Source organism: Sturnus vulgaris, chromosome 30, assembly GCF_052056855.1.
Source record: "Sturnus vulgaris isolate bStuVul1 chromosome 30, bStuVul1.hap1, whole genome shotgun sequence".
Classification (NCBI taxonomy): domain Eukaryota; kingdom Metazoa; phylum Chordata; class Aves; order Passeriformes; family Sturnidae; genus Sturnus; species Sturnus vulgaris.
This window is the reverse complement of record NC_142272.1, coordinates 2,419,104-2,429,300: the sequence shown is the minus strand read 5'-3', so window position 1 is coordinate 2,429,300 and position 10,197 is coordinate 2,419,104. Positions and strand designations below refer to the sequence as shown.

At 53.4% G+C, this 10,197-nt stretch overlaps 1 protein-coding gene across 1 annotated transcript; it reads left to right on the top strand.

Annotated features, from left to right (window-relative positions):
- The first annotated feature begins 4,718 nt into the window (after positions 1-4,718).
- Positions 4,719-10,197, top strand: LOC148220851 (keratin, type II cytoskeletal 4-like). Its single transcript, XM_088180899.1, has 9 exons — positions 4,719-5,237; positions 5,936-6,153; positions 7,232-7,292; positions 7,679-7,774; positions 7,867-8,031; positions 8,252-8,377; positions 8,748-8,968; positions 9,173-9,207; positions 9,309-10,197. The coding sequence occupies exons 1-9, from the start codon at positions 4,719-4,721 to the stop codon at positions 9,560-9,562; spliced, it is 1,695 nt and encodes a 564-aa protein (XP_088037025.1). The 3' UTR covers positions 9,563-10,197.

Sequence of the window (10,197 nt, the reverse complement as noted above, 5' to 3'; positions counted from 1 at the left end):
CCGGACCCTCCTGGTTGGAAATTGGGAATCGCAGGGGCCCTGCAGGGAAAGCGAGGAAGGGATTGTTTGTGGGGGGAGCTCGGTGGGACCTCCCCGGGATGTCACCTCGTGTCACCCTCAGTGACGTCTGGACTCCGGGGGGTGGGAGAGGACCCCCCCTCCCATAACCCCCTCAGTGCCAGCACCCCCTGCTCGCTTCATCCCCTTCCCCATGGAGGAGGACCCCAAATTAGGGAGGGGGCGACCAAATTAGGGAGGTGGGCCTCTGGGAGCAGGGGACCTCTCCCCACCGCGCTGGGACATTGCAGGGGGACCTCGGGGGTCCCGAGGCACCCAAAGTGTCTTGGGGGCATTTGGGTTCATTCCCCCCATCACCCAAACCTCCCAGCACTGGAGCTGAGAGCGCTGGTGGTGCCCGGGGAGGGAAACTGAGACACGGGGACATCTCGGGGACCCTTCCCCCCCGCAGGATTTGACCCCGAACCCACCCTGGGGGTTCATACCCGGGACCTCGGGGCTCCCCCAGGGCTGGGGGGGCAGGCTGAGACCTGGGTGGAGTGGGGTGGGGTGCCGTGACTCACCTGCCTGATGGGGCCCCACTTTGGGGGTCCCTGAGCCTTTTGGGGCATTGAGAGGGAGGCGGGAAGGGGGGATCGGGACACTGGGGTCCCTTTGGGTCCCTTTTGGGGCGGAGTAAAGGATTTGGGGCGCTGAGCCCATGCGAGGTGCTGGGGGAAATGGGAGTCCTGCGGTGTCTGGGGGGTGGGGTCCTCTTGGGATTGGGGGAGCGGGGTGAGGGGTTTGGGGGTGCTGAACCATTGGGGGGGTGCTGGGGTCTCATGAGGGGTGATGGAGGAAATAGGGGGGACCTTTCCCTACGGGAGTCCTCCTGTGTGTGAGGATGGGGTCAAGCCCAGGGGACTTGGGGGTTTGTGCCCCCCGATTTTCCCACTAGGGAGCCCGAATCCCCATTTCCACCACTGAGGGCCCATCCAAGCTCAGACCCCGCAAATCCACCTCCCGAATGGGCTTCTTCACCTCAAACCCCACCTCCCTGTGGAGGGGCTCCCCAAAATCTGGGGTCTCAGACAGACACTTCCTGCCCCCCAAATTTTCCTGGATCAGGGAGTCCTCAACCCCATTTCTGTCTTTGTGGGACCCCCCAAGCTCAGCCTTCCACAAATCCATCCCCTGAATTATCTCCTTCTCCCCAAAACCCACCTCCCCACGGAGGGGACCCTCAAAGTCCAGGTGCTTAGGCGGGCATCCCCTCACATAGATGTGTCCAGGGTGTTTATGGGGGGATCTCTGCCCCATAGCGAGTGTCCCTGCCTCGTTTTGGGGGATGGTCCTTGGCAGCCACCTGGGTGGGGTTTTGGGGTGCAGTGACAAGCCGGGGCCTGTCGGGGCAATTAACTCCTGTAATTAGCGTCGGGAGGAGCCGCCCAAACTCTCGGTACTTTCACACGCACACCCCTGCACTCCTCCCCTCCCAGCACCCCAAACCTCCCCCTGCTCCTGAACATCCCCCACAGTCCCCTGAGACTCTGCACCCCCAGACCCAGCATATTTTGAGTCTGTGTTGCCTTTTTAATTGGGGTGAGATGTGGAGTGACCCCAGGAGTTGGAGAGCCCCTAGGAAGGGGGATTGGGGGATGGAGTGGCTTGAGGTGTGGTCTTGATTTTGAGAACCATTGCAGCCCTTTAGAGGATGTTCTGGATTTGGGATCCCAAGGGATTGGGGAGGGAGGGATACAGGGATACCCTGGGCTCAGCCCACCTGTTTCTCACTCCCAGGAATTTGGGGAGGGGGTGATGCTGCAGCTGGGAGGCCCCCAATCCCAATGGTTTTCTCTCAAAAACATGGGATTCCCCCCCACCTTAAGCACCCACCCTGAGCTTTTTAACACTGAATTTGCCCCATTTTGGTGTCCTTGCCCCCCATGTGGGAAGAAACAGGGTAACCTGGGTGTCCAGCGGGTTGTTATTCCCATGGGATAATCACATGGATTCCTGTGGGATCCCCTGGGTCAGGCCTCCCCCTGCCTGGGGCCCACCCTTACCCTGGGACCCCCAGAAGGGTCCTCACCCCCTCATGGGGATCCTGCAGGGACTGTCAAGTCCAAGTTGGTGCTCCTTCCTGGGGCTATCTCCCTGCTGATTCCTAATCCTCATTCCCTGGGTGAATGCTGGGCTGGGATGAGCTTTCCTTGTGGCTGGGCACGATGCAGGGTCCCATCCCTGGGCAGTGACACAGCAGGAGAGGTGACACCAATGGCATCACAACAGTAATGAGAGCCAGCCTGCTCCTGGGGGGTTGTGAATCCTGGGATTGGGGGTGCCATGAGCTCTGGGCTGCCATCTCTGCTCCTTCCATGGACCCTGAGGCGCCCAGGGCTCTCGGCAGTCCCAGGGTACCGCCCATCTTCTGCAACACCTGCTTTGATCTCCCGGGGACCCACCTTGTTGTTCCAGCTGTCACCATTCCCGCTCCCAGACCTGCAATTTCCCGGGTCGGTGGCTGCCAACGGAACAGCCAGGAGTTTCCAGATCCGATGTTTTCCCAGTCGAGCCCAGTCCCAGCACAGTTTTGGGGTGAAATTGGCTGTATTTGGACTCTGGTTCCCCTACACATTTCCCTGGTTGGACTGCTGGGCATCTGTGCTGGTGGTCCCTTCTCCCATGGGATATACTGCGAAGCTGGGACGTTGGGGTGCAGGATGAGTGATGGTGGCTGGTGTTGGGTGGGTGACAGTGGCCAAGACTGAGCAGAAGATGGTGTCCAACGTTGGGTAGGTGATGGTGGCCAACACTGGGTGGGGGATGGGCCTCCCTGTTAGGGTGTATAGGTGGCAGTTTGTTAGGTGGGTGAGGGTGGCCAGCAGTGGGTGAGGGCTGGTGGCCGACATTAGGTGGGTGAATGGTGGCCAATGTTCGGTGGTGATGTTGCCTAGCATTGGGTGGGTGATTGTGGCCAGCACTGATTGAGTGACAGTGGCCAACCCTGGGCCCTCAGCTTTGCTCCTGATGCATTCCCATCCCGGCTAGCGCTGGAGCATCTGAGATGCTCCACCTTGGAGTTTAGGAGATTTGGGAACCGACCCCGTGTCCCAGTGAGGTGTCTTCACCCCTTGGTGGCAGGGTGGGGCAGGGCTTTGCTGGCCCAGCAGCTGCTTGGGCAAATGCCGGGCTGGCCTCAGGCCAGCGGCTGGGCCAGGAGCTGAAGATGGAGCCACCCTGGGAACTCCTGGCAGGAATGCTCTCCGCCCCGGCTCCAACAGGTTCATTCGGTTTTGGGGCAGATCTGCCGGTTGCGTAAGGTCAGGAGATGCAGCCGCCGCCTCCTTCCCTCTGTTCAAACCGCTTCTCTTCTCCAGCTGGAAAAGTGGGGAACCCCGGAGGGTGGGAGGGGGTTTCCAGGTGGGGTTGAGGTGTGCAGGACGCGCATTGTCCAAAGGGAGCCTCAACTTCCCTGTTCCCTGCACTGCAAATCCCCTGGGGCTGAACATCCTGGGGCTTCAGGAATCCCCGATGAGATTCAGGAGGAAACACCAGGACATGCACCCAGACCTAGATTTACATATTTTCAGTGAAAAAAAAATGCCAGGGGTGAACAGTCTCAGAGCTGAAACTGGTTCCACAAACCTCTCCCAGTGAATGGGATAATCCAGAGTTGGATTTTATTGGCAGTGTGAGACTGGGGGGAAGTTTTGGGATTTTTTAATTGTTTTAACGGTGGGATAAACCGGGATCCTCAATGGAGGCAGCTCAACACCTCATTTAAATAGAAATTTAAAGCAATTAAGCGATTAAATTGTACTGTTTTAACAATGGAGTAGGCTGAGAGTGGCTTTGCTGAGCACCACAGGCTGTGGAGGGACTGGAGACCCACAAGGACCCTCAGAAAACATCCCAAAATCCCTGGAAGATTCTTCAGAGGAGGGATGTGATCCCCTGTCAAAGTCGTGAGCCAGGAAACAGTCTTGACCCTGCTGGGGTGTTGCGCAACACAGATATATTGAGATATTTCAGTCTCCGCAAATCTCAGTGTGTCCCACCCAGCTCAACCCATCACTCAGAGGGATCTAGAATGACTTCAAAATCCTTTCAGAAGGTTTAAGAAGGTTTTAAAATCATCTTTATTGACATAAAAGTAGTTTTAAAGCCCTGCCAAACGCTAATGCTCCCAGTTGTGAAACACTTTGGACAACCCACGTCACCTCTCCATGGAGCAGGAGGTTGAAACTGAGTGCATCTGAGGGTGTGCCTGGGAGCCTGGGTTTTTGTTGGAATTCAGTGAACCCAGCCCCTGGTGTCAGGCTGAAAATGACAGATTTAGCTAAAACAAGGGTTTCCCTTGAGGGCGTGGCGCATCAGAGAGTTCGTGGGGCTTTGTTATGAGTGTCAGCCCAGGAAATTTGAGTTGGAATTTGGCTCCAACACCAACAATAGTTTTGTTTTTCTTTGCTCTCTGGGGAGTGTTTGCAGGCAGGTCATGGTTGTGGCAAAGTGAGGAGGGCGTCCTTTCAAACCAGAAAACAAAGAAGAGAATGAAACAACCCCCAAAAAAATGACATCTCCACTCCCCCCTGGCACCAACCAACTCCCTGCGCCCATAAAAAGGGGAGACCCAGCAGCTGCTCCCACAGGACTTGGCTCCTCTTGCCTCTCAAGCTCCGGCCTCAGCCCTTTGCTCAGAATTTTGGGGACCCTTCACCATGTCTCGCCAGTCCCGTGCTCTTGGCAAGGGGTTCAGCTCCAGCTCTGTGTGTTTCGGGGGCAAGAACAAGGTCACCTTCGGCTCTGCGCACCGCGGAGGATGCCGGGGATCTGGCGGCGCCGGTGGCTTCAGCAGCAGGAGCCTCTATTCCCTGGGGGGCAATAAAAGCACCTCCCTGGGAGGATTTGGGGGGGCTGGTGGTGCCTGCAGAGGCTTTGGTGGCCAAGGAGGCTTCGGCTTTGGGGCTGGAGCAGGATTTGGGAGTGGCTATGGTGCAGGGTGCTTTGGCGGAGGCCTTGGCAGTGGCTTTGGTGGCTTCGGTGGAGGATTTGATGGTGGAATAGGGGGCCAGAGCTTCCCCCCGTGCCCCCCGGGTGGCATCAGGGAGGTGACCATCAACCAGAGCCTGCTGGCCCCCCTCAATCTGGAGATTGACCCCGAGATCCAGAAGGTTCGGACACAGGAGCGGGAGGAGATCAAGAAACTCAATGACAAATTTGCATCCTTCATTGACAAGGTTTGGAGGGGCTTCACTCTGGAATCATCTCTGGAGGGTGGGAATGACCTGGAGATGTTCATCCAGTGGCACCCAGATCTGGGAGGTGCCCAAATCTCCATAAACTTAAGGTGTTTGGGACTGTTTTTATGGGGAAAATGGGCTATTTTATGGGGAACATTCGACTACTTTGAAGGACAAGGTGAATTTTTTGGGGTGTTTGGGACTATTTTTAGTGGGATTTCGGGTGCTTTAGGCTACTTTTAAAGAGATGTGATTTTGTGTGACTTGGGCTATTTTAAAGGAGAAGGTGGGATTTTGGGGGGAATATTTTTAAGGAGATCTTGGGATTTGGGGAGTTTTGGGCTATTCTTAAGGATAAGATGGGATATAGAGTGACTTAGCCTATTTTTAAGGAGATGGTTGGGCTTTTTGGATGTTTTGGTCTATTTTGAAGATGTTGTGACTTTTTTGGCTGTTTTGAACACGAAGGTGCCAAACCTCTGAAGCTCATTGTGCTTCTCCTCTTTAGAAGCTCCAAAATTGGGGAGGGGACGTGACCCCTTTTGCCCACTCACCCCATCCACTGTGGTCCTACCTGTCCTGCAGGACTGGGGAGTCATCACAAATTAAATGGGAATAAAATATGGAAAACACATGGGAAAAATCGATAAAAAGATGGGGTTTTGAAGGAAGAATCACTTTCCCCACCTGTTTAGGTCCGGTTCCTGGAGCAGCAGAACCGAGTCCTGGAGACCAAGTGGGAGCTGCTGCAGCAGCAGGCTGGTCCAGGAATTGGGGCCAGAAACCTGGATGCTTTATTTGAGACCTACATCAGTGGGCTGAGGAAGCAGTTGGATAGTCTCTCCAGTGAGAAGCTGCAGCTGGAGACAGAGCTGAAGAGCTCTCAGGACATGGTGGAGGACTTCAAGACAAAGTAGGTTGTTTGGGGTGTCTGGTGACAAATAAAAGGAGAAAAACTCACTTCAAACAGCTAAAAAAAAGAAATATTGATAATAATTGTCAATATTTTTTTCCTGATGGTTAGAAAACATAAAATGTTTTGGATTGAGTTTGGATGAAAAATGGTGCTTTTTCAAGGTATTTCTCAACTTTTCTCAGTTTTTCTCAATATATTGCTAGAATTGTGCTTCTTCTTGAAAGAGGATCCTCCACCCTTTGTCTTCCTCAAGAAGGAATTCCTTAAGAATGAGTGACATTATGATTTAATGAATTAATCAGTTGCTAAACCCAATTCTAATTTCCTTATGGATTTCTTCATAATTCCTTCGCATAATATCACTCAGGATTTGAGGATTTCTGTGGAAGGTTGACATGAAGTAAAAAAAAAAAAAAAAAAAAAAAGAAAGGAAAAAGAAAAATTATTTTCGTGCTGTTATTTATTATAATATATAATTTATTTTAGTCTAAAAATACAAACATAAAATGTGTCCAGTTGGAAAAAGTAGAACAAAGACAGGAGAAATTAATCCACTTGAGGAATTACAAAAGAGAGAGGGCAAGGAAGTCTGGGAATCATTGGAATCCATAAGACCCAAGTTCAACCAGAGGTTGCTGGGTGAAAATTGACTTTATATTTGGAGGTGAGCATCTGGAAAATTTGAGTCCATTTGGGATTCTGGAGTGCCCTGTGCAGAGCCAGGAGCTGAACTCGACGATCCCAGTAAGTCCCTTCCAAATCAGGAGATTCCTTGATACCAGTGAGGGGCTGCAGGTTTTTGGATCTCCTAGAAGGAACTTGGAGTGGCCACAAATGCCAGGACTCACTTCAGCAGAGCCAGAATTCCTCTTCCCAGGCTTTCCTCACCCAGGTGCTGGAAATGCAGGAGCCAGGGCTTGTCCTGAAAGGCAAAGTGCAATTCCTTGTCCATAAATCTCCCTTGTGGCAGATCTATTTTTGCCGAGTTTATGAGTCTGAGGCCAACAACGTTCATTAGTCTGAGCCAGAGCCAAAACAAGCAGCCAGATTCCATCTCCCTTCTTCCCATCCACAGGTACGAGGAGGAGATAAACAAAAGGACAGCAGCTGAGAACGAATTTGTGCTCCTGAAGAAGGTCAAGTACAGTTTTTTTACCTAAAGGGAGTCCAGGAGAGCTGGAGAGGGACTTTGGATAATGGCCTGGAGGGACAGGACACAGGGAATTATCTCCTACTGCCAGAGGGCAGGGATGGGTGGGATATTGAAAAAGAATTCCTCCCTCTGAGGGTGGGGAGGCCCAGGAATGGATTTCCAAGAGAAGCTGTGGTTGTCCCTTCCATGGAAGTGTCTAAGGCCAGGTTGGATGGGGCTTGAAGCAGCCTGGGAGAGTGAAAGGTGTCCATGGAAGGGGATGGAATTACATTTAAAGTCTCTTCCAACCCAGACCCTTCCAAGATTCCATGAAATTTTATATTAACTGGTATGTGCTGGGCAGGTTTTCTCATTCCATCTCTCCTGCAGGATGTGGATGGAGTCTACATGACCAAGGTGGAACTCCAGGGAAAACTGGATTCTCTGTCGGATGAGATCAACTTCCTCAAGTATCTTTACGAGGCAGTAAGTACTCTGGGGACACTGGGATGGGGGAGGGTTGTGGCACCATAAGGAAGCTCTGGGAGGGCTAAATTCGGGTTGGATGTCACCTGCAGGAGCTGTCCCAGATGCAGAAGACTGTGTCTGACACGTCGGTGGTGCTGTCCATGGACAACAACCGGAGCCTGGACCTGGACAGCATCATCGCCGAGGTGAAGGCGCAGTACGAGGAGATCGCCAACCGCAGCCGGCTGGAGGCTGAGTCCTGGTACCGGTGCAAGGTGAGGGTGGCACATGCTGCTGGGGTTCTCTAGTGTCCAAAGGGCTGGAAGAGCTACTGGTGGCAGCTCAGGCCATGGCAAGGTCTGGAATGTTGCTGGTGCTGGTCCGTCCAGAGTGGACCTGGCACAGACTTGCTCTCCTTGGCTTCCCTGCGGTGATGCGGGAGCAGCTGTGAGATTACAGTAGAGTCAATGTGCTCTTCCTGCTTCATCCCACCAGTACGAGGAGCTGCAGGCAACCGCGGGCAAGCACGGGGACAGCCTCAAGGACACCAAGATCGAGATCTCGGAGCTCAACCGCATGATCCAGAGGATACGGGCTGAGATCGACAGTGTGAAGAAGCAGGTGGGGGTTATGTTTTTTGAGTAATGGGGAGGACCCCTTGGTCATGCCCTTTAGAACTTGCCTGAAGGGAAATAAGTGTGGTGGGAATTATTGGGCATGGAAGAGACCTGGGAATAGCTGAGCCTGAGTGGGTCTGGCACACGTTGTCCAGAGAAGTTACGGATGCTCCATTCATGGAAGTGTCCAAGGCCAGGTAGGACGTGGCTTGGAGCAACCTAGGATAGTGGAAGGTGTCCCTGCTCATGCTCCAGATCATCTTTAAGGTCCTGTCTAACCCAAACCATTACACGTTTCTTTGATCTGGGATCGTGGTTTCATCTCTCACCGACTGCCTCCACCCCACTCATCCTGCCCATGTCCTGCCCTCCAGTGTGAGACCATTCAGACGTCAATTGCGGATGCAGAGCAGCGCGGGGAGGTGGCTCTCAAGGATGCCAGGGACAAACTGGCCGAGCTGGAGACAGCTCTGCAAAAAGCCAAGGCTGACATGGCCAGACAGCTCCGGGAATACCAGGAGCTCATGAACGTCAAACTAGCCCTGGATGTGGAGATTGCGACCTACAGGAAGCTGTTGGAGGGTGAGGAGTGCAGGTGAGTGGGATATAGCAAGAATTCCAATGTATCCTGATCAATCAATGGGGAAAATGTGTACCATCATCTTCATAAAACATTAATGGTGGTGGCATGAGCTGTGGACCATGGTCCTGTGGCTGTGCCAGTGGACCAATCCTGACTTCATGGAGCTGGACCACTCCAGACACTCTGGATCTGACCATCCATCTCTTTTCCTTGCAGGATGTCTGGAGAGTGCCAGAGCTCTGTCAGCATCTGTAAGTACTGTTCCCACGGGAGTATGGCGGGCTGGGATTGGTGCTCCCAAACTTCTTGGTGGCATCCGAGGTAACCTGGTGCCTTTTGTTCCTCTCTGCAGCTGTGGTGGGCGGCAGCAGCTCCGTGGGAGGTGGATACGGCAGCGGATTGTGCCTTGGAGGAGGAGGAATTGGCTTCGGAAGCGGGAAAGGCAGCTGCAGCACGGGCGGTGCTGGTTTATGCTTCAGCCTGGGAGGGGGTGGATTTGGTGCCGGGAGTGGATTTGGCTCCCTGGGTGGGGGATCTAACTCTGTGGTGGTGGGGGGATCTGGCAGCATCCTGAAGAACAGTGGCCCCAGTGGCCGGAGGGCATAGGAAAGGGATCAACCCCCCAACCCTGGCACCCAGAGGAGAAAGGGAGCGAATTGCACGATGACCCCCAGTGACCACTGAGTGGTGGGCACTGATGGTACCTTAAACCACCACTCAAACTGTGGGTAGGAGACAAACATGGTCAAATCCATCTGCTAAGGACTGAGAACAGCTCAATCCCTTGTGCTCCCCTCCAGCTGCTGGACATCAATATGTCCAGGTCTCCCTCAGGAGCAGGACCTACTCATTCTTGGGGAACCCCAAACCTGGCTGGGATGACCCTGTGGAGCAGCACCCTCCAAACAAGAGGCACCCAACTACAGGCAGGAGCCTGGGCTTCTCTCAAACTCTTGTGCTGGATCCAGCCGTGGTGCAACTTTAATCAGTGCCACTCATCAGCCCCAGCTCAAGCTCTAAAACAGGATTTTCCTTCTGGTACCTTGGCCCAGCTGAAGATGTTTCTTACCCAACTACTTTCCCCCGCCAAGTTTCACTTGGGCTGTTGTAAAATGTTTGTAAAATGTTTATTTTTACTCAAGGTTCACCTTTTCCTTGGGACCATGGGAACAATCGTGTGTGTTTGCTTAAGTCTTTCTCCTTGGCTTGTGCCATCCCCCAATAAACATGAGAGGCAGAAA

What these genes read in the sequence shown, in the direction of transcription:
- LOC148220851 (XM_088180899.1), top strand. Translation starts at nt 4,719, where the DNA reads ATGTCTCGCCAGTCCCGTGCTCTTGGCAAGGGGTTCAGCTCCAGCTCT. An exon ending in GTGGAGGACTTCAAGACAAA is followed by an intron (nt 6,154 to 7,231) that starts GTAGGTTGTTTG and finishes TCCCATCCACAG; the next exon opens with GTACGAGGAGGAGATAAACA. An exon ending in TCGACAGTGTGAAGAAGCAG is followed by an intron (nt 8,378 to 8,747) that starts GTGGGGGTTATG and finishes CCTGCCCTCCAG; the next exon opens with TGTGAGACCATTCAGACGTC.